The sequence below is a fragment of the Pyrus communis genome, chromosome 16, assembly GCF_041283825.1.
Source record: "Pyrus communis isolate YQ-2024b chromosome 16, ASM4128382v1, whole genome shotgun sequence".
Lineage (NCBI taxonomy): Eukaryota > Viridiplantae > Streptophyta > Magnoliopsida > Rosales > Rosaceae > Pyrus > Pyrus communis.
In genome coordinates, this window is record NC_142580.1 from 30,289,332 (window position 1) to 30,312,423 (window position 23,092).

General features: G+C 38.7%; 3 protein-coding genes and 1 pseudogene across 8 annotated transcripts; 2 read left to right on the forward strand and 2 right to left on the reverse strand.

Moving 5' to 3' along the window:
• The first annotated feature begins 1,589 nt into the window (after window positions 1-1,589).
• On the forward strand, window positions 1,590-6,731 carry LOC137732972 (uncharacterized; annotated as a pseudogene). The gene is made up of 8 exons (XR_015957705.1): window positions 1,590-1,896; window positions 2,039-2,087; window positions 2,470-2,782; window positions 2,966-3,065; window positions 3,386-3,439; window positions 3,528-3,614; window positions 4,050-4,178; window positions 4,262-6,731. The product of XR_015957705.1 is annotated as an uncharacterized LOC137732972 (transcript).
• On the reverse strand, window positions 4,289-6,824 carry LYK5 (Protein kinase superfamily protein). Its single transcript, XM_068470402.2, has one exon. It carries the CDS (start codon window positions 6,705-6,707, stop codon window positions 4,623-4,625), a length of 2,085 nt encoding a protein of 694 aa, XP_068326503.1. The 5' UTR covers window positions 6,708-6,824; the 3' UTR covers window positions 4,289-4,622.
• Window positions 6,825-7,295: 471 nt separating this feature from the next.
• LOC137731771 (Calcineurin-like metallo-phosphoesterase superfamily protein) lies at window positions 7,296-10,967 on the reverse strand. 4 transcript variants are annotated; one of them, XM_068470980.2, is made up of 9 exons: window positions 10,754-10,967; window positions 10,072-10,299; window positions 9,838-9,959; window positions 9,564-9,624; window positions 9,267-9,407; window positions 8,940-9,047; window positions 8,495-8,723; window positions 8,153-8,404; window positions 7,296-7,690 (listed from the first exon to the last, which is right to left on the reverse strand). In XM_068470980.2, exons 1-9 carry the CDS (start codon window positions 10,886-10,888, stop codon window positions 7,602-7,604), a joined length of 1,365 nt encoding a protein of 454 aa, XP_068327081.1. In that variant the 5' UTR covers window positions 10,889-10,967; the 3' UTR covers window positions 7,296-7,601. The 4 variants fall into 4 exon arrangements, with proteins under 4 accessions (XP_068327081.1, XP_068327080.1, XP_088543635.1 ...); XM_068470979.2 differs by having other exon boundaries at window positions 9,267-9,425; window positions 10,754-10,966; XM_088687509.1 differs by lacking the exon at window positions 9,267-9,407 and having other exon boundaries at window positions 10,754-10,963.
• Window positions 10,968-11,087: 120 nt separating this feature from the next.
• Window positions 11,088-13,534, forward strand: LOC137731772 (uncharacterized). 2 transcript variants are annotated; one of them, XM_088687510.1, is made up of 8 exons: window positions 11,088-11,275; window positions 11,428-11,488; window positions 11,591-11,685; window positions 11,802-11,835; window positions 12,045-12,099; window positions 12,196-12,238; window positions 12,400-12,452; window positions 12,584-13,038. In XM_088687510.1, the coding sequence occupies exons 1-7, from the start codon at window positions 11,111-11,113 to the stop codon at window positions 12,403-12,405; spliced, it is 459 nt and encodes a 152-aa protein (XP_088543636.1). In that variant the 5' UTR covers window positions 11,088-11,110; the 3' UTR covers window positions 12,406-12,452; window positions 12,584-13,038. The 2 variants fall into 2 exon arrangements, with proteins under 2 accessions (XP_088543636.1, XP_068327083.1); XM_068470982.2 differs by lacking the exon at window positions 12,400-12,452 and having other exon boundaries at window positions 11,092-11,275; window positions 13,009-13,534.
• Window positions 13,535-23,092: the final 9,558 nt, after the last annotated feature.

Sequence of the window (23,092 nt, forward strand, 5' to 3'; positions counted from 1 at the left end):
AAACTTATATTTTATGCCCAAACACTACCACTTTTTCTACACTCTGGTGCACAACAGTTAATTTTTACATTGAAGGATGATAATTATATGGGGTGGTTGTATACATAAGCGGTGTTCTGTTCGTATCCTTAATTATTTTATGGGACGTTATTTGACGTGTATCTGTGAGATTTTTGTACGAATCCTTTTTTTTCTTTTCAAATAGGGAGACAAATTTTATATATGATCAAAGTTGGTAAATGCAGCTTAATAAATATTGTTATAAGAATTGTTAATTAGGATGTCATCTGTTTATACAATAAATAAGGTGGTTTGACTCCAAGTTAGAAAGCATTGGTAGGATTAGGATTGGAGCAATTAATGATGTAATGGTGAGTTTAATAAGTGCAAGAAATGTCATTTAATACTATAGTTTATTAGTATTTTTTTTTATTTGTAATAGGAGATCTTAGGTTCGATTCTTAATAATGGAGAATTTAAACCACATTATTGCTAATTCATTGTGAGACTTAATCCACTTTCATACATCCTTGATGTAAATAATATCTTTTGTTAAAAAAAAAAATTGTGTTATTGGAACTTCAAAAATCTCATTTTACACTCCGCGTAAGCGTATTTTTATTCCTAATATAGAAAATTTGGAATGTAAAATGAGATTTTTGGAATGCTAATAACAATTCTTTAAATAAAAAAAAAAAAATAAAAAAAAAAGAAAAAAGCAAGCAAGAAACAAAGTGGACGGATGGAGTTGGCGAAAGAAGTTTACCTGCTCCTTTTCAGTTTTCTTCGTAATCAATCATAACTGTAACTCCTCCACCTCCATCTAAATCGTTCATCAAAACTATTAATTATTGTGTCGCTCTTTTTTTTTTTTTTAGGGAATTGTTATTAAAATTTTAAAAATCTCATTGTACACTTCAAACTTACTTCAAACTTTCTATAGTAGGAAACAAAAATACATTTGTAAGGAGTGTAGAATGAGATTTTTGAAGTATCAATAACATTTTCTTTTTGTTAATATCATCATTAAAAAAATGTTAAGTAGACAATATCTTTTTAGATTATATTTTGTAAATCATATTAATTAATTTTTTTTAAATTATTAAAAAAAATTGATTATTAATCGCCTCATCACGTGGTGGTGGTGTCTCTAGTATTATCTGTACAATTAATTCTCCGAAGGGAGTTGATCTCAAATCATGATTTTGGTATGTGAGACCAAGAAAAGGAACCATGATTCGTTATTGTGTGCTGTTTTGGAATGCCCTCAAAGTCGGAGTAGGATTATTTTCCTTCCTAATTTCTTTTATTTTTCATCTCCTTATATTTAAACTGTTGCAATTACGCTACATCTACATCTTGTTTTGAATTTCTTTTATATAAAAAATAAGATAAAAAAAGAATGTGAGAAAAGATGATGGTAATAGAAGAAGAGAGAAAACTACTTTCATCCGGTCTCTCACTCAAGTCTCATCTGCCTGCCTGCCAGCGTGGGCTGTCCGGGGTCCCACGTCTCATTTCGTATAATTAATGGATTTGTTTACTTGACTGAATTATGACTTAGATCCCAGCCCCCGCCATATCTTTAGTTAGTTGATGAATAATTTTACAATCAAAATTTTATTCTCAGTCCGTGGCAACGTGGGGTGGAGGAGTTGAAGGTTTAGTTGTCTACACTACTCACTCTCTCTCTACTCATCTCTTTCCTGCAATGTCGGCTTCTTGACCCCTTTTTTCGCTTCTTCTTCGTCTTCTTCTTCCTTCTCTCTCTCTCTCTCTCTCTCTCTATATATATATATATATATATATATATATATTTCTGGAAATACAGGTGCTTACTTGCTTGGGTTTGAAGTGCCCAGCACTTGATAGGCAGACAAAAGGCGACTAGACTAGGTAAATGAATCATCCCATATGATATAATATGAAGAGGTAAATTAAATTAAATTTGCAAGATTGGATTGAGATTAATGAGCAGCTCATTTTTTTTCCTTTCTGATATTAATTCATGATGAATGTTGGTCTGGTTAAATTGCAGCGCTACTTCTGACAAGATTAATGGACTCTTCTCCTTGTTTAACCCTCTTGTAAGTCTTACAAGTCTTAATTTGTTAATTCCTGCTAGGTTTTTATCTCTCAGTTTCTTTCACCTGATGTATAAGCATTGCTCCTGATTTGCCATCCATTTATTCATTCGTTCATTCTAAATTTGTTTCAATTTGGGTATACAAATTTGGAATTTACCACATAATTTCATGAGTTGAAGCTTTCTTTCTCGATTTCATTGTTGAATTCTATGGATTCAGCATAACATGTTTAGGATTTTGAAGAGACTTTGAAGATCGTAAATATCGCTCAAATATAAACACTAGCTAGCTAGGTATTCATGGTTGATCATGGCCTCTAGTCTCAAGTCTAGACCAATATTCACACATGTTTTGTATCTATCTTTTGACACTGATTGCACAGTTGGGTAGGACTTCCCTTGATCAGGCTTCCCTTTGCTGGGATTCTTACAAGGCACTGGGTTCTAGTTCCGTCAACTCTATTGCTTCCCTTGATCGCGCCTTTCAGCTTCTCCTACTTCCTCCTTGTCCTCCTCAAGTATATTTTCTTCTAAGAATCCTTGTGATAGTTGGAGTCCACATTGCAATGAATATGCTACAGTGCATCAAGGGTTGAAAGAAAAAAGTGGACCCTGTGCTACAATGACAGAAGTTTCGAAGATATGCTTAGACGACGACAACTTCAATTATGCTGCTAAGATGCTGCAAAATTTCAGGTTGAGCACATTGTACCTTAGTAGGACATATATATAGTTTTATATTTTGTTGCCCTCTTTGGTAAAACTTGATGGGTCAACTAATTAAATCATGTATTTTACCCTTTTTCTGGTTGATGTTTCAAAAATTCCTTAGACTTGTGAGATTCTTTTGAGTGTGACATGCTTCATTGCTCTATATAGATCATTGGTTCGAAGTCTAGAGAAGGTTGACGTTCTGAAAATGAAACGTGAACAGAAGCTTGTGTTCTGGATTAACATTCACAATGCCTTGGTGATGCATGTATGGCTTCTAAACTACAACTTTTTGTCATCTATGTCCTTTCTTTCTCTTCACAGTAAAACTTTAGTTCATAATCAAAACTTTTACCCTGAAAGTGACTTGTTCTATATACTTATGATTATGGGAAAATGGGATATTCTAGTAACAAAATGATTACTTTTCTAAGACATTGATATATATATATCATATATGATACGTTAAAGAAACCATAGTATTTTCTTGACTCGTTCAGAGAGATTGCAAACGGATGAATACTGCTGGAAGATATTGGCCATAGGTGTAATACATGTCTAATGGAGCTTATGACAATTTTTTTGTAGGCATATCTGGCACATGGAACTCATAATCGTGCGAAAAGTAGTTCAATTTTAAAGGTACGTAAAAGAAAATACAAATAATTTTTTAACGTTATTTGAAGCTCACCCTTACCGGCACTAGTATCTTTTACAATCCTATTTTCAGGCAGTGTACAATATAGGTGGACATAGCGTAAATGCGTGTATCATACAGACCTCCATCTTAGGAATTCGAGCACACCACTCAGCACCGGTATGCATACTGTTCTCTGATACCTTACTGAACCTCATATGGTCCGACTGCTTTAGGATTCTCAACATATCCTGTAAGCCAACCATGTGATTTTGTGACAAGAATAGGCCTCTGAGCTTTAAGAATATTAGTGCGTTCTTCTGCAACGCAATTGTGAACAATGGCCCTAAAAACTTAGCAGAGCTTTAAGAATATTAGAGCGTTCTTCTGCAACGCCATTGTGAACAATGGCCCTAGAGACTCAGCTGAGCTTCAAGAATATTAGCGAGTTGTTCCTTAGAAGCTGAGAGTATGTTGGCTAACCATCAATTGAAGCTAATTTGATGCATATCCAGCATTCGCAATGTTCATTGCATACCTATTACACTAGTATTATATTATGTGCTCAAATCAATTTCAGTTTGTAATGCCTTTCTTCATACTATGTGAATGCAGCAGCAACAAACATTGTTTCATTGAGGAAAGAATTTGGAGGCGGGGAGCACTAGACATTTATACGCATTAGAATACCTTGAGCCACTAGTCCATTTTGCTCTATGTTCAGGGGCATGCTCTGACCCAGCGGTAACAAGTTTCTTCTTTTAAAAACTATTTTTAGTTACCTGTTTCTAGATTTGTCTGAAATGGTGCCCCCTTACTGGATATAGGTTCGAGCATACACGGCAAATAGCGTATTTCAGGATCTGAAACTTGCTCAAACAGAATTTATTCAAGATAGTGTCAAGGAGACAGAAGTTTTCCTCCCTAAAATACTTGACTAGTTTACAAAAGACATGTCGCTGGGTATGTTAGGCCTCGTGGAAGAAATAAATGACTAGTTTACAATAGACAGACACTATATATTTATTCGTTCTAAAAACATCTTCAAGGTTAAGCAGCTCATGAGAGTTGGGATGTACCCCTCTTTGTTGTGTTGACAATGACAAGGTAAATAGAGCAATGCCGTTTGCATGGACACTACTTTGCAGACTGCAATACAATCACAAAAATCATTAGCCACTCCGAATTTCAGAGTCTATTGGCACGACTTACTGTGATGCTGGTGGAGTGTTCAAGTTGATCAGAATCAGATGGCTCCCAGTTGAGCGTAGACGAAAGAATCTTGGAGAGCGTGATGAAGGCTTCACCCATGCTTGGCCGAGAGTTGACCTGAGGAGCAACACAGCGTTGAGCCAACTGGGCCATGGAAAAGGCAAGGTCCAAGGGGTACTCACGCTTGAGGTAGGGATCCATGAAGCCTTCAAGTTTCTCTCTCACACGGTCTCCTTCCAACACCCCATTTATGGATGCAGATAGCAATACCTCTTCACTGTTTTTCTCAATGCCATCTGCGGCAGCAGCGGCCACGGCTTCTCTTCCGGATAAGAGCTCCAACAAGACAACCCCAAAAGCAAAGACATCTAGTTTGGGAGTAATGACTCCGTTCTGGATGTACTCCGGGGCCATATATCCATGAGTGCCCACCACATGTCTGGTGAGTTGGAGTGCTTGTTCTTGCTGCGAGTCTTGATCACTGCGGTGGTTGTCCAAGTCGACAGCTCTTGCCAAGCCAAAATTGGAAACCTTGGCCCTCCAGTTGGCATCCAAGAGGATGTTGCTGTTCTTCAAGTTGTTGTGTATGCAGGGAGGGTGGGAGAAGTTGTGGAGATAATTAAGCGCATCAGCCACGTCGTGGGCAATCTGAACCCTCTGCTTCCATGACAAGGACATATTATGATGAAGGCAGTCTGCGAGAGAGCCGGAGGGAGCGTACTCATAGACAAGGTAAGTGTGTGCCTCATGGACGCAGAAGCCAGACAGTCTTATGATGTTGGAGTGATTGATCCGCTTCAGAAGGTTGATCTCATTCTCATTACCCTCCCCTTTCACGACTTTGATGGCCGCCTCATCCCCCTCAAACGATCCCTTGAACACCGAAGAGTGTTTGTTAATTCTGTTGGCCTCGCTGAAGAATTGGGTGGCCCTCTGTAGTTCCTCCACTGTGTAAACAGACAAGGACTCAACGGCATGCCGAAGACCTCTGGAAGAAACGGCAGTAGACGACCACGATTTGGTGTCTGATGAAGGCAGCGAGGTTGGCATATTCAAGTGGTCTGGGCTCCTGTGACCAGAAGATGATGAGACTTGTAGTTTGGATTTGGGAGACGACGGGTAATGGTGGCGAGGAGGATGACGACGATGGTGGAATAAGAAGAAGGCAAGAACAAGGAGGGTCAGGAGGCAAGCAGCTCCTACGCCAACACCCACAAAGATCCACTTCTTGTTGCTGGAGGAGGAGGAGTTCCCAGCTGCTGGCGGCGATGATGGAGGAGGAGGAGGAGGAGGAGAGAAGAGTTGCAGTTGAGAAGGTGAAGGTTTCGTGGTGAGAGGAACCAGAATTGGGGTGAAGGGATAAATGATGTCACTGGAGGATAGGCGGTTGGCTTCGAGCAAGGTGGAGCGGTCGATGCCGAAGCGGTCAGCGATGGTGGAAGGCTCGTCCCCCCAGGTGACAATGTAAGAAAGGAGGAAGAGGACCCCAGCGGCAGTCTGGTTGGCGGTGGGGCAAGCGCATCGGAGGGGGACTTGGAGGGAGAGGCCGACGGTGAGGTTTTCGGCGTCGAAGGGGTTCTGGGCCATGAGGGACTGGCAGGTGGTTAGGCCCTGGTAGGTGTTGTTGGCGATTCCGAAGTAGGTGTCGGAGGACTTCAAGACGTACGAGGAGTTGTGCTGGTAGTAACTGTAATTATTGTTGGAAAAGCAGGAGCAGTTGACGGGGACGATGACCGGAGTGCCGGTGGGGATGGGGTCGACGTCGGACACGTTGTTGGCGGAGGCGATCTGGGTGGGGAGGGAGTTGAGGAGGTAGGCGATGGAGGAGGGAGAGTTGTAGAAAGGAGGGAGGGAGCGGAAGGTGAGGTAGGAGAGGCATGAGGAAGCGATGCCGTTGCAGACGTAACCGTCGGTGGTGTTGTAGTCGTTGTAGCAGTCGAGCTGCTTGTTATCAACGTAGCTCTGCTGCCCTTGCACCACCACCACAGTCACCGGCGTCGCCGCCACCAACAACAACAGTAGGACGACCCAGTCCCACCATAAGCGTGAAATGGTCATCATGGACACCGGCTACGGGTGGCCTATGAGGCTGTATGTCAGTGAGAAATTGTTTATAATTTTCAAAGAGACCTACCAGTGCCTGGCTTTAATTAATGGACAAGGATTGTCTACCTTCTCCTTTTGATGTCGTTAAGCCACGTCAATACTTTATATTATATTTTTTTATAAAGATAATAAAATAAAAATAAATAATAATATAAAATATTAATATAGTTTAAGCGTGATTACATAAATAAGAGAGCACAGAAAAATACCGAAAATAAAAAAGCAGACAATCTTCGTCCTTAATTAATTGAATTCAAATCAGAAGGCTCAACGCGTCTTATTAATTGTTTACTGTCTTTTTGTTGACGTTTGATTTTTCTTTCCAATTTCTCACGCCGCATTCAGACGTATTCCCGTCTCTGTCATTTTTTTGGGTCGTCCCTGGAATGCCTACCAACCATTAAACAAGACAAGACGAAACAAAACAAAACAAACTAACACGTTAAATAAAATAAAAAATTACATTTCGAATTGTTCATGTATTTTCGTTTTCACTAGTTTTGAATAAACTAGTCTAGTAATTAAAAAATAAAAAAAATTACATTTGTTCAAGTTGCCTTTCGTTCTATTCAAAATGGAAGGATTACAAGACAGAATGAAACAAGTGCTCGTTGTTGCAAAAAAACCAATCCTTTGTTGCATAGTCCTTTGTGATTTTACATCTTTATCACTCCTAACAACCCTATAACTATAATTTGAACGGTATAACATCCAATTGTGAACCCGGCATTTCACATCTAACAAGAAAAATACTTCCCCAAACTCACTATCCGGTGAAAAAGCAACCCCTACCATGACAATGATAATAACTCCAGTGAACTCAACTAGTACCATCCATTACCAACACGCTCAATCACACTTCCTTTTGAGGCCGCGGCCGCATCTTCTGCACGCTAAAATGGCAGCCCAAACTCCTCCTATCAAAGCAATTACCAAAACTGCAACATCCAATGGAACTTTGTATAGTTACAAACAGCATTTCAAGGAAATGTGACCTTCAAATAAATTTATATATAAAAATTAAAAAAAAAAAGTAAAAAAAAAGCAAAACAAAATACGATGATCTAGTTAAAGAGCTTTGAACATGGTTTGATGTCCCCACCCCACTCTTTGTCCCTTGAAAAATTTAAAAACAGACAGACAAACAAACAAAAGGAAATACGAAGACAGGAAGCACTTCCCCTTCCTTTATGATGGTCTAGTTCAATTTTCAGATTTTATCATGGAGCTTTAAAACCTTCTCTTTCTTTTTCTCGTTCCATTTATCCATTCCCATAGGCTATAAATATTTTTGCATAAAACACTGAAAGATCACGCATGCAGTGAAGAAACAAAACAGCTAGGCACACTCCGAGCAAGAAGCACTCAACAGTAAAGCTCAAAGTCTGAGAGTAACATACTAGCTATAGCACAAGAAGCTAAAATAGCCAGGCGGTATCTGACAATCCATGGTAGACTGACTTCCAGAGAGCAGTGCCTTTGATGCTCTCTTGTTTTCTTGGTGATCGAAGAGTTGAAATTTCTTGCCTGCAATTCCGATAGCGATGTGGCTACACCTACCACTGGATTTCCGTTCACATCCCTCACTTCAATTTTCAATGTCACAGGAGTGGCATTCCAGTCTATCTCAACTGCTCCAAAATTAGGCAGACCTGTTAAAAAAAAACATCCAGAAAGTAAAAGTTCTGATATTTTCTCATCAGGAAACTCGTAGACAAGTCACGTTACGACGTCATGCATACCATATGTGCACGACCTATATCTGCAGTTGTGGTCTATGACTCTCATAGTGGTAGGAGTTAACCATGCCAAAAATCTCACTAACAAGTGCAACGGCTGTGGGACTACCTTCTCAACTGCTTGGGTAATCCCACTTGCAGTAACATCATACAATGGATACCCAGTTGCGCAATCATAACGTGTAATTTCTCCAAAGTGAACATCTCCACTTATGAAAAACGTTCCATCCCTCTACAAGGAAGAGGATTTTTAAAAGAGCTGATTTAAGCATCCCCCAGTCTCAGACCAAATAGATAGATCGATATATAGAGATAAAGAGTGACTAATTTGTAAAAGTAAGAAAAAAAGACACCCAGCATCAGGCACCTGCTGCTTGTATCATAACTAGAAGTCATAACTAAAATAAGTTCAATTAAAAATATGCATCTTGGAGCATGCATATCCCACCTTACTATCTTCTATCAATTTAAATAGCCGATCTCTCTCCTTTGGAAAACGTCCCCAAGATTCCATGTAAAACAATGGCCCAGTGGTTGCCGAAAGATTTGATATTACCTGAATTGGAAGAAAAAATAATCACTCAAACGTATGACAGATAAACAAAACTTGCAGAAGAGACATGGCACATGTAACCAACCCAACTATCCAAATACTGGGGACTAGTTCACAAGTAAAATTAAATATATAGCAACAGCTTCGTGTAGAACGACAAATGCTATGCACTTATTCAAGCATAATAACTCAATATAATGTAGGCATTAACTGACAACATACCTGTATAGAAGATCCAATAATGGTAACTGATGTTGGAGAACTGTTCAGCTCCTTTTCTAACCATTCCCACTGTGAACTCCCCAAAATAGTTCCATCACTACGTAATGGGTCTCTATGATATCTAGTATCTAATAGTATAACCTGAGGAAGTTTCAGTTGCTGATGTTTGATTAGTCAGAGTTTCAGTTGCCGATAATATTGCACTAAATCCCAAATAAGCTTTCCTGGGAAAGGCCATTTAAATTCCACAAGAAAAAAATGTTTCAGAGAAACTATAAAAAACTTTTACTTTGATACCTTTACTAGTCTACCAATGGGTCCAAGTGTATAAGATGCATAAACTCCGTCTTGCTTACGCCTACAGTTGAACAGTTATATAACAACTCAAAATAATCAGTAATAATTAGGCATTACGAATTAATAATATAGCTCTATACAGTTACACCAGAATTAGAAAAAGTTAAAATTAATGACGTTTTGACGTTCTAGCAAGGAAGCTTTAACAATGTGAACCCCAACATCTTTGGATATCAATAAGGTCATAATGACAATATTATAAACAGGTCCTCACCGTGGACTATCTTGAGGTTCACCCAAGAAATCAAGGAGAAGCCTTTGATTAGTTACTTTCCTGCTAAATTCCTTTCCTGCATCATTTAGTCCATAATCGTGGTCATCCCATGTGCCAATTACCTGCGAGATTGACATGCTACCACTTTGAACGAGGAGTAATTATATGAAAATGTGAACAAGCAAGAATAAGAATCTCAACAACGATTCAGACAGAAATGTGAGGATTAACCACCTTAGTATTCTTTCGAAGACGAGAATAGCCAGGGTTAGACTTGGCTTTCCCATATCTGGACTTCATTTCTTGCTCAGAAGAAGGAATAAATCTAGGGGAATTCCTCCATGGACCAATTGTTCTTTCCTTTCCAAATATTTTAAAAGGACGCCTAATGTCTCCATAGATGTTATCACCAAGCCAAATGAAAACTTGGGGATCAAAATCGATTATTGCATTCCAGATGGGCTGCACAAAAGAAAAAGTTTCTGGCATGACATTTCGTTGTGTGGCCCTAAACCCTAAACCATGAAGCTAGATGGCATATGAAAAGGTAAGAAACATTTGCAGTGGGTCTCGCGAGCGGAAAGTAAAAGCAGACAGACACAATACGCACAGAAACATTGCGTAAATAGTAAATACTGTAATCGGTCAAATGGAAAGTTGGAGTACACACTACTAGGAATCAAATTTTGTTGTAAGGAGATTGGCATTAGGGCAATGGCATAATGATATTGCCCCTGGAACCTGGAGGAGCGGAGCCATGGAAGGCGGGGCTCCAACAACTAAGCTAACTATGTTACTTTGATTTCGGCATTGGGCAATTTGTATAAATTAGGAAATTGAATCGCCTAACAACTGATATCGACCTGTCATTTCATAGTAATGAAAAAGAGGAGATGAGTGGAGGAAGAGACGTCACCTGAGGAGCTCCCTGGTTGGCGCATGATCCAAAGCCAATACGAGTAACCAGGTGGTGATGCGCAGACTCAGCCGCCACTTCAACCGCCGCCGCTGTCAACCACCACCACCACCACCACCACAACTTCCAACCCATCGCTCTCTCTCAATTCACAATTCCCCTTTACTCTTTCTATCACGTGATTATAAGAAAAGAAAAGAAAAACAAGGGCACAGGAAATCCGGTTGCATTTTTCTCCTTCTTTTATATTTCTCTTATTTAAAAGATGGGCTTTAGTTGGGCTTTGTCGCAAACCACAGAAAATCAAAGGCATACAAAAGCCCGCTTACTTAGGGATACATCGCTTTGTCATTGAAAATGCAAATGCAACGCTCACTCAGTGCGAGTCTGAGTCCGAGTAGAAGAGGCAGAGGCACCGCTGTCGATTCACTTCCAATGGCAGCCGCCGGTGGTCCTAAGTGGGCCCAGAAGACCATAACTCTGCCTCCCTTCAAGAGGGGTTGTCATCTCATCACCCCTAAGGTACCTACTCTTTTGAATTTTGATTCTTGAGTTGATCCATCCATCAAACACTAACCCTTGATTTGAAATCAATTGAGTTGGATTCACAGTGAAACATGTGTGAAACATGTGTTCAGGTCTCTTAGAAATTTAATTTCTATTTGAATTTTCAGATAGTGAAGGAAATTGGGGAGGACTTGTCAGACTTCAAGTGTGGCCTTGCCCATCTCTTCTGTAAGTTTGCCTGCCTAATACTGTTTTCTTTCGACACTTGTTTTGCTTGTTTTGAATGAATATATAACATCTGTGTATATTTATTTGTGGGTAATATTTCAGTGCAGCACACAAGTGCTTCTCTTACTATCAATGAGAATTATGACTCTGATGTTCGTCACGATGCAGAGACATTCCTCAATACCATTGTTCCTGAGGTTACTTACTTTCGTCTTGTTTCCTTTCCCCTGTATTATGGTCACATGATTCACATCTTATGTACCAGCAGCACTAGCAAGCATTATATGATGTTCTCGTCTTCATTTATTTTCAGGGGACCTCTGCACCATGGAAGCATACCCTTGAAGGTTAGTATTCGATTCCATTTCATTGTTTCATTCACGGCCTTCGTTTCTTCTTTCGAAGAATACTTTGCTTTTCTCTGTTTTAACCCAATTGCTATAAGGCTATAACTTGGTTGGCTACGTCTTTGAGTTTGCATTATATGCACTGTCGTTTGACTACTAGCTACTGTGGTGCCTAGTAGCTCTGAATTTAAGTTATCTGAGTTTTACAGGCCCAGATGACATGCCAGCACATATTAAATCATCAATGTTTGGCTGCACACTGACGTAAGGATACCTTACTAGCTTGTTTAAAACTGTTTACATGTGCTGTGAGGAATTTACGGCCTCGTTGGCATTTACATGTTCCTTGTTCTCATGCAGGGTTCCAATTACAAATGGAAAACTCAACATGGGAACATGGCAGGTATGTAAAAGTGAAAACCATTATTCAACTTTTCTAAGTTTTCTACCTCTAAAGGGCTTGAATCTCTCAACCTTGAAATTAGGGTTTATGCTTGGAAAGATTTTCACCTATGCTCTGCTGCTTAATAAATATATTGGATGATGCCTAATTATTCTCTGTAGGAATAGAACTTAAAGTAAATTCTGGAGAAAGAAATGCATCATGTTAAGGGAAGGTAAACCGCAGAGCAGTAATTAAGAACTTACTAGCTGCAAAAGAAGTTTTTATGAGAACATTTACATTCTGAGCCTTGTTCCCTACTACCGTTGAAGTGTCAGTAACGGCTAGAACTATTTTTTTATGTAGGCAGAACATGTAAGTTAAAAGACACATGTTTTGAATGCTGGTGGTCAATGGCGTTAGTGCATGATGGAATGTTTTAGAGACCTTACTATAAGCATCTTGACTAGGCGTAAAATTCTTGTATTTGAGTATATAAGCTGAGCGTGGAGTATGAACTCATGAGAACAGAATGATAGATAAGATATGCATAGGCCTTTTTTTTAAGATTTCATCAACCCCTTTAATTTCTAAGGGACATGTGAGTGAGGCAATTAATGGCGCTATGGAATTACTCTTTGGCTAACAATTACTCTGTTTTTTCCTTTTTTATAAACATCACATTCTATTTCCATTGCATAATTGTTTGGCTCTCTAATAAATCAAAATTTCCGGTGTGTTATAGCTTATGGAATATTGTTTCTTTTTTACTTGTATTGATGCTGCTTCAGGGAATATGGTTGTGTGAGCATCGTGACCATTCTACAGCACGGAAAGTTGTGGTTACCCTGAATGGAATATGAGATTCTAAGATTTGGATATTTTTCATCCAAGTCTGTAGATAAGTCGTACATAGACATCTGGTTTGTTCATGGGAACCTCCTGGAGAGATGTTAACGTCCTAGCTGTTTTCTGCATCTTTCTGGCTGAATGAACATCTGGGACCTTGTTACTTGTAAACGATTTACTACTTTTGTGCTGCAGAATTGTTGAAAATGTAAGAAGTTACGTGTTCGGATGTGGGAGGTAAAATCCGATGAAATTGAAGATTTACCAAGCTCGATTATTGTAGAGACCCTTGAATATGTCACGCAGGAGCTCTATCATCGGGTTTCATAAAACTAGAAAATTTAAACTACTTGTTAACCAAGTGACTTATTACTAAAATATTTCAGTTATATGTAATGAATAAAAATGTCATAAGGGTAATAAAGATCAATTAGTATGCAAGCATTGGCAGTAGCATTATTCGGTGAACTTGTCCTTTTTCTCGACAGTTTTGTTCTGAATGTGGAATGTAAAACCCAAACAAATTAGGAACAAAACAAGTAACAAGATTGCACAAACTAGTTGCAAACCCAGGACACGAAACCGGACGCCAAATTAAACCCTTACTAGTCAGACAAACTCGAGTTTATTACATTCATCTTGTGATTGGGTTTATTCAATTTAAAAAGAAAAAGAAAAAAATGTAAATCAAAACCGACAAATCACAACACTCAAGCCATTCCCCAGCCAGTTAAAAATTATTCCCATTGTTTGTGAAGAATTTCTGCACTGACCAATCTATGGCTACAGTCAACAGAGACAAGCCCTTCGATAGGGTTTGTTCCGAAGCCTAGCAATCAACATCTTAATGCACAAGGAAAATCAAACTTTGGTATGGCCCGAAGATAAAGTACAATGCATTGTGATAGATTGTGATCCAAGCAACAACTTATGGGCGAAATACTTCGACGTTACTCTGAAATTGGGAGCACACAGTAGCAATAGCATCATCTCAGAGCTAAATCAAATCACGCCATCCCAGATCTGACTGAAACAAAATAGATAACAATCTAACACTCTCACACCTGTTCGTCAGAGAGCAGCAGCAGCATCAACACAATGTCTATCTATTCTCTCTCAATCAAAGAGCAAATTAACAACTTAGAGACGAGAGAGAGAGAGAGAGAGAGAGAGAGAGAGAGAGAGAGAGGTAATACGAGAGAGACCAAGAGAGATAGAGAGAAGCATTATCCGGAGAGGTGGGGAGGAAAAGACAGAAGAAACAGCCGAAGGGATTTGGTGATTGGGAGAGAATTGAACACAGAAGGATCAAGCTTGTTCAGTTGATTTTTGTGAAGATGGAGATATGACACATATCCAAAAACTCGCGGTTCGAGATGAAGGACACAAGGGAGCGAGACATGATCAACAAGCACAACCAAAGGAGTTCAAAAAAAGAGAATCCGTGATGGCATTCGGTTCATGAGATAAATGGTGTAAGTCACAGCATCGACCCAATGTCTTGGGTGCGCAAGCACCAATTAGAAGGGCACGGATAATCTCAAGTAGGTGTTGATGCGAGATTTACTTGACACTCAAATTAAACCCTCGTTTGACAATTGTAGTAGAATGGATAAGTGAGGGATCGTTCTAGACCGGGGATTATGAGGGCTTGCTAAAACCTTCTAAATTGACTTAAAAACATAAAAACTAAATTAAAATACTCTTAACAAGACTACTATGACTCAGAATGGCTTTGAAAAACTCAAATTGTCTAAAACAATCAAATTGACTCAAATAGAAGCTAGAACTTGATTTAGACGAATTTGCAATTGTTTATCACTCCAAAAGCTTTAAAGATACACAAATAAAACAAATACGAATGATTAAGACTTTAACAAAATAGGGGGGGGAATTGTGGTTGGACGATATTAAATTAAAAAGACAGAATATAATTGAAGGCAAAATGTAAATATGAATGTGATAAAAATATGGATGATGGAATAGCTAAGGGGTTCTTCTCCACACATGTTACACTTGCAATACAAGATTGATTTTCGGTTGGTCTTTCGATAAATTATGAAACTCAATGCTCCAAGTTAATTAGGTCCGCTTAAATTAACTTTCAAATTTCCCTAAATTCATTGGATTGAATGGAATACGCATTACAACCAAATTATTCTTAATCAAAGTCCCTAACTATGGAATACGCATGATAGAGACATTCAACAAAGATCATTAAGTTCAATGAAAATTATAAGTGTTGACGAGGCACTCGTTACTATGGAATACGCATGAAACTTATGCCAAGAATTCGTTTAACGCGATTGTTTATAAGCAACCTCCACTACTTGTGAATATAAGTTCATAACGATTAGGTGAAACTTACTTATATTCTAGCGTCATATTCATGCATGAAAATTAAGCTTGCAATCTTAATGAACATACATAAATAATTTATCAATCAAACAGTTAAACGAATTGAATCCACAACTTATGAAATACCAACCAAAAGTAATCAATTCATATTGCAAATATAAACATAGTTTCGAATCACCCCCTAGCTAAAGGGGGTTTAGTTCCTCATAACTTTGAAATCAAAGAAACCCCTAAACATTCCAACAACTCAAACTTGGATTGTATGAACGTTTAGGCACTCTTCTCTTCCATTCTCATACGTACAAAACAAAGAGAATTAAATTTAAACTTTGAAATCAAAGAAACACCTAAAAATTCCAACAACTCAAACTTGAATTGTATGAACGTTTAGGCACTCTTTTCTTCCTCGTTGTTGTAGCACAAGGTCTAAGTGAGCTTTGGGGATTATGTGAAGTGTTTTGGAGGGATGGGAAGTGGTTGGATAGTGGCTGCAATGAAGGAGAAAAACTGCACAGAAAATGGAATGGGACTCACGGCAATGGAATGGTATTTGTGTTGTGTGAAGTGTTGTGAATGGAAATATGAGATATTCTTGAATGAATGAATGCAAGGGTATTTATAGGAGTAGTGGAGGGAACATATGGTTGTTTGTTTAAGATGCAAGTGGCTAATTAATGATGGAAAAGTATGTGATTTAAAGGATGCAAAGTGAATGAATCATGAATCATTGTGGATGAAAGGTGGAAGTGCATGTGTAGATGCAATAAATAATGCATGTAGGGTTAGGAAATAATGAAGAAATGCATGTGAGTTAAAGAGGGAGAATGTGGTGAAATGATGAAGTAGGAAGGTGGAAATGCATGTGAGATGTTTGGAAAGGAATAAAGAATGAATGGTGGAAATGTGAGTGAATGATGTGCATGTGTGAGAATGCATGTGGAATTAAGAGGAGTATGGAAGTGAAATAAATGAATGATATGTTAAGTGATAAGTGAATGATATGTGGTGAGTGATAAGTGAATGGTTTGATAAGTGATAAATGAATTAGTTTAAAGGGCTAGGGTTTAAGTACATAGAATGGGCCTAAAATAGGTTGGTTTGTATGGCATAATGTGTTTGATTGGGCTAGAGCCATTGTTTTGTGTCTTCAAGTGCATACAAGGCCTTCAAATTCGTCCATCCTCTTGGCTCCATGGATAAGCTATCCAATCCATGCCCAAAAATGCTCCAAATGGCCTCAAAATGCACTTTCTTGCTCCCTAGGCCCCTAGAACCTGAAAACACACAAAAGAAGCATAAAGGACTAAAATAACGAGAGAAACATAACGTAAATGCACGAGAACAAGCCATTTAAGTCGCATGAATATGCTCCTATCAAATACCCCCACACTTAGCTTTTGCTAGTCCTCGAGCAAAACAGAATAAAAACAAATAAACAAAACGACACTAAACACGTAAAACACAACCTAAACCTTCCAACAACCGTCTTAGGGATTTCCAATGCACATGACAAGTTAAAAATCATCATTCTCACAGATTTTAGTCATCTTCACATTTAAGTACATTCTTAATCATAGTCACCATATACTAGTTCACAATTAAGCATTTAAAACCATGTTTTGAATGTAGTAACATGCCTTAGAGAATTTGCTCAATTCCTTTCAAGATATGCACTCAATTTTTACTCAGATTTTCTAACTACACACCCTAATCTAGTCATATGTGAGAAGATTGATGTAAACATGAAAACGACACTCACATATATGTATCACAAAGAACGCAAATTCTGGAGTTAATAATCAAGTTTAGATATGATCTCATGAATGGAATGCTACTACTTAGACGCGAGAACCAGTGACACCATAAGCTCATACCAAGTTCAAACTCCACAAATTGAAATACACAACACTCAAGATAGAAGTCAAGGGTTGTAACGGGGCTTGGGGTATGTGGATAAAGAAGGGATATGGAAAACAAAGGTTCTTAAAGAAATAGTGAGCAAAGCATTTTAATCAACTTAGAATTCACTTTTGAATGAAAACTCAACTTTTGAACAAAAAGGGAGAATTTAGACAATTTACGCCCAGAATTGGTGTTTTGGAACCTTTCTTCAATCACTTATTCTTTTCTCTTTTTTTTTTTTTTTTTTTTTTTTTTTTTTTTTTTTTTTTTTTTTCTTTTGAATCTCAAAACAAAAACACTTAAACATTCTCTCCCCCACACTTATTTTCTTTCATAATGTAACTCAAAAGGAATTCAATTAAGTCATGCTCACTATCTTTTAAGAACAAGGGTAAGGACGGTCATATTCTAGGTTAGGTGAAGATAAAGTGGGTAAACAAAGAACATGGGTTAACATGGCTCAACGGGGGTAAAACTTACAACATATACGAAATATGGGAAGCGAGGCTATTTGGCTATGGTGGCAACTACACAACTTCATCTTGATATATGTTATGCAAATCAATAACATGCTTTGAATGAAATGGGCATGAGTTCTAGCATTTGGAACTATATGATGAAACGCCTTCTAAGTAGTAACCAAGCAAAGAATAATGAGATCATGCAACGATTTTAGAAAACAAGAAATCACAGATTATACTCTCCAAAGAACGTTATAGGCTCAAGTCTCTCAGGGTTGTAGCATTTGTTTGAGTTCCTTCCTTCAGGCATGTTACAAAAACTAAATTTTCTTTTATGATTGCATGTGAAGTCATACATTATAACCATAACCAAGCATATACCAAGAGTAAATCAAACTTTTCTCTATGTTTATAACTCTTTTTAACAGTCATGCAATTACAAACCAAATCCTTAACATTGTGTTGGAAGGTATCCTAAGACACAAACACACACACAAAAACAACTTTAAAACAACTCTTTTTGGGTTTTTCAAAACAATTTTTCAAATTTTTATGGGATTTTCGAATTTTAAGACAAAACACACTAAAACAGTTTTAAAACAGTGAGAAACAACATGTGAAGTGATAGGTGAGTAAATCCCATGAATTTGCATCAAATATACTTAGTTACCCCCCCACACTTAAATTAAACATTGTCCTCAATGTTTTAAGCATAGATTCACACAAAGCATAAGTAAATACACAAAAAACACTTAAACATACTAAACATGGCCTAATGTAATTAACAAAGAGAAGAGTTTAGAGACGCAAATCTGGTTATAGAGTGTAAATTCCATCTTCTCCTTGGTAATTGCATTGAGGCTTTGATCTTTGTGATTCCACAGGCTTACTCTTGAACTGGTTTCTGCCCATCGTTGATTTTCCTTTGTGCTACTTCTTGAACTGGGCAGCAGGAATCTTTTGATCTCCTCCACTTGTTGATTTTCCTTTGTGCTACTGGGCTGGAGGATTCTTTTGGTCTTCCCCGAAGGTCTGAGCATACCCTTTTGGTCTGTTTCTTTGTTCAATCTTTCCAATTCGTATTGAAAAGAGTTGGAGGATAACTCAGCCTATGTTTGTCTCCACATGCTTCAATGTATCATTTTCACTTGCCTTACTCGCTCCCCTTTGCAGAAGTGGTCCCTTCTCCGGAAGTGTATCAACCGTTGAAGATGACTACTCGAGAGCAACGCTAGGTAAGCAATCAGGAATAGATTCCAGGCAGTTGGCTCCAGATCGGAAGATTGACTCCAAGTGTCGGCTGATTGCTTCTTTTACTTTGCCATGCGAGTAAGAACAAGGACAAAGAAAAAGACAGGGAAAGAGCATGATATGAGATACTTTTGCTTTTGACCTTTATGATATGAGATACCTTTGCTTTTGAAGAAGCGGTGAATGAATCAGCACATGTATTTGTTGTGCTGTTTCCTCCTGGGTCATATGTACTCCAGGCATCTAGTATCATCTTTGGGGAAGAAGAAAGAATTGAGTCTTTCGAAAGGCTTTGCTGGGAGTGCGCCCTCAGAGGTGAGAGAGAGTTGGTGGGCATTTTCTTCAAGTTTGCCCTGCCATAAAAGACGAAGGTCGACATATATAGAGATAATATCAAGTGGTGGTACTTTTTACCTTTGTCGACAAACGTTTTGATCCCGCAAATCCGGCTTTTTGAAATAGTGGCGCCTCTTCGATCTCTGAACACGCCTCTTCGATTTCTGAGCAGGCGCCCCTTCGATTTCTGAACGACGCCCCTTCGCTTTCTGAACGACACGTGGTAGTGCAGATGCGGCTCCTTTTGACAAAGCTGCACGCGTCTTCTGAAAAGCAGAGAAAGCGTCGCCGAACTTTGCGCTTGTCGGCTAAAGATGTGTAGTTGCGATGATGGCCTCCACGTGTTTTCAGCTTTGTCAGAAATCTTTTGACAAAGTTGAACGCGTCTTCTGAAAAGCCGAGAACGCGTCGCCTAAATTACGCCGGAAATTCCGGCTTTTTGAATTGGTGGACGCGTCGCCTTGGCTTCTTATAGAGCTATCGATCACCACAACAAACACACTCTGAAGAACTCCCATTCTTGAAAATCGACTCCGACCCTTTGAAAATTTACTCCATCAACCCCTATCTTTGAACACCTTTGAAAAAATGGCAAACTCATCGAACCTTAGCTTGGAATTGAGCCTTAGCAGTGATACGGGCGCGCCGCGTCAAGGTAACGTATGGCGCCCTTCTTTTTTATCTTCTAACGGTCCTCTTTCAGGTGAAGACTCTGTGATGCAGGACGCCACAACAGCTACAATAGTAGCTAGGAACCTCCTCACTCCAAAAGATAGTAGGCTGCTGTCAGGACGGTCTGATGAGTTGGCCGTTCAAGAGTCCCTTGCACTTAGTGTTCAGTGTGCGAGCTCTGTGTCCAACATGGGCCTACGCCTGCTTGCCCGCTCTCGTCAGGTGGAATCGTTGATGGCAGAGGTGGAAAGACTTAAGCAAGAGATCCAGCAGCTTAAGTACGAGAATAGAAGTTTGCATGTGCTTGCAAATAACTATTCGTCGGGGATGAAAAGGAAGCTTGATGAGCTGCAAGAATCTGAGGGTCGAATTCACAGTGACCGTCAAAGGCTTGCGTCTTATCTCCAGAGGCACCTTTTTCCTGGGTCATCCAGCGCTTGGCCAAGTATTGAGGCCTGGAATGCTCTAGCTCCGATGCCTCCCGCTCCGATGGCTTCCGCTCCGATGCCTCCCGCTTCTATGCCTCCCGCTTCTGCGCCTTCCGCTTCTGCGCCTTCCGCTTCTGCGCCTCGTAGTGGGGCTTCACGTAAACAACCTTTGTGAAGCTCCACCTTTCTCCATGTTTAGTATCTTTTTTTTCTTTTTTTTTTTTTTTCTTTTTTTTTTTTTTTTTTTTTTTTTTTAACATAAATAAAATCAAACGGCATGGAATTTATCTTTGAATGGGCGGTGATACTTGAAATGATCCGGTAATAGTTTAAATTCCAGATTGGGTGCCTGAATCATTAACCACATGTTAGTATAAAAGAAAATTGAAATTCGGGGAGGCGGCTTACCTGTGTGCTCCAAAATGAACTCCAGAATAAACACCCATTCGAAAGTTATGACTTGTCCCGTGTCATAAAATCCAACTTCCTTGGGAATTGTGGTTTCAAATATGTCCTCTTTGATGCCTTCTACATCTTCTCCAGCCACTACCTTCTCTTGAATCATTCTTCTTGGTGTACAAAGTCCTTTGAAGAATTCAACACCATCTAAAACTTGCTGTGTTGCACCAAGAATTTGAATAGCATTTTGCTCCTTTGGGAAGGCTTCCACGATGTCCTTTTTACTCTCTTCTTGGTTGGGAATCAAAAACCTGCTAGGAAAAGGGACATTGGGTGGAATAACATCAGAATAACATGAAATTGGGACGTCCTTACTGGTGGTGGGTGGTTTAGAGGGCTTAGGGGGCTGCGGCAAGGGTTGTTCTACCCTTGCCGTGTGCATGTCTTCTTCCTCCTCCTCAATTAGCAGCTCTTCATCCACTTCTAGGCTATGTTTGGACATTTTTAGGTCAGCTCCAACCTCCATAGCACTTCCCAAAGTGATAGCATTATGGATTTCAAAATCTTCCTTCGAGTTTTCAATAGTTGAGTTGGAAAGTTCACTTTGCTCTTGAATTTGTTTCATGAACTCCATAATCTGCCCAAATTGCTCGTCCAATTTACCCAACTTCTTGTCTTGATTTTGTTCGTCCTGCGTCAAAGAGGTTAGTAATTGAAAATTTTTATCATTATCCATGGACATACTTGAACTTGATTGGAATTGTTGTGGGGGAGGTTGTGGTGGCTGCATAGGTGTTGTATTGAACTCCTCATATGGTTGCCAATATGCTTCTTGTTGAGCCTCCTTGGCTTGATTTTGTGACCCCTGCGCCAAAGAATTTATTTCATTAAGAATTTGAATATAATCTACTGGCGAACTTGAATTTAATTGAGCATATTGCATATGAAGTTGTGGTGGCTGCATAGGTCTTGAATAGAACTCCTCATATGGTTGCCAATATGCTTCACGTTGAACTTGTTGATCTTCCCACCATATAGAGTTTGAATGATCCCTCCAATCTCTTTGTGGACATTGATTGGCTTGAAATCCTTGCCTATATGAAGCACCAAATGTAGGGACACTCTGCATTGTGGTCCTTTCGGCATACGGCGACAATTTAGAAGTAAGATTTGCCAATTGAGCTTGAATGCTAGCAAAATCCATATCTTACTTCTCTAGTACCTAAAATCAAAGAAAGAGAACTAAATCAAATATCAAAAGTAACAACAAACAAAGAAAACAACACTAAGTTTAGAAACTAAAACGAAAACAACTAAACAAAAAAAAAGAAAAGAACCAAGGGATTAGCAAAGTTGCTAATCCCCGGCAACGGCGCCAAAATTTGATGCGAGATTTACTTGACACTCAAATTAAACCCTCGTTTGACAATTGTAGTAGAATGGATAAGTGAGGGATCGTTCTAGACCGGGGATTATGAGGGCTTGCTAAAACCTTCTAAATTGACTTAAAAACATAAAAACTAAATTAAAATACTCTTAACAAGACTACTATGACTCAGAATGGCTTTGAAAAACTCAAATTGTCTAAAACAATCAAATTGACTCAAATAGAAGCTAGAACTTGATTTAGACGAATTTGCAATTGTTTATCACTCCAAAAGCTTTAAAGATACACAAATAAAACAAATACGAATGATTAAGACTTTAACAAAATAGGGGGGGGAATTGTGGTTGGACGATATTAAATTAAAAAGACAGAATATAATTGAAGGCAAAATGTAAATATGAATGTGATAAAAATATGGATGATGGAATAGCTAAGGGGTTCTTCTCCACACATGTTACACTTGCAATACAAGATTGATTTTCGGTTGGTCTTTCGATAAATTATGAAACTCAATGCTCCAAGTTAATTAGGTCCGCTTAAATTAACTTTCAAATTTCCCTAAATTCATTGGATTGAATGGAATACGCATTACAACCAAATTATTCTTAATCAAAGTCCCTAACTATGGAATACGCATGATAGAGACATTCAACAAAGATCATTAAGTTCAATGAAAATTATAAGTGTTGACGAGGCACTCGTTACTATGGAATACGCATGAAACTTATGCCAAGAATTCGTTTAACGCGATTGTTTATAAGCAACCTCCACTACTTGTGAATATAAGTTCATAACGATTAGGTGAAACTTACTTATATTCTAGCGTCATATT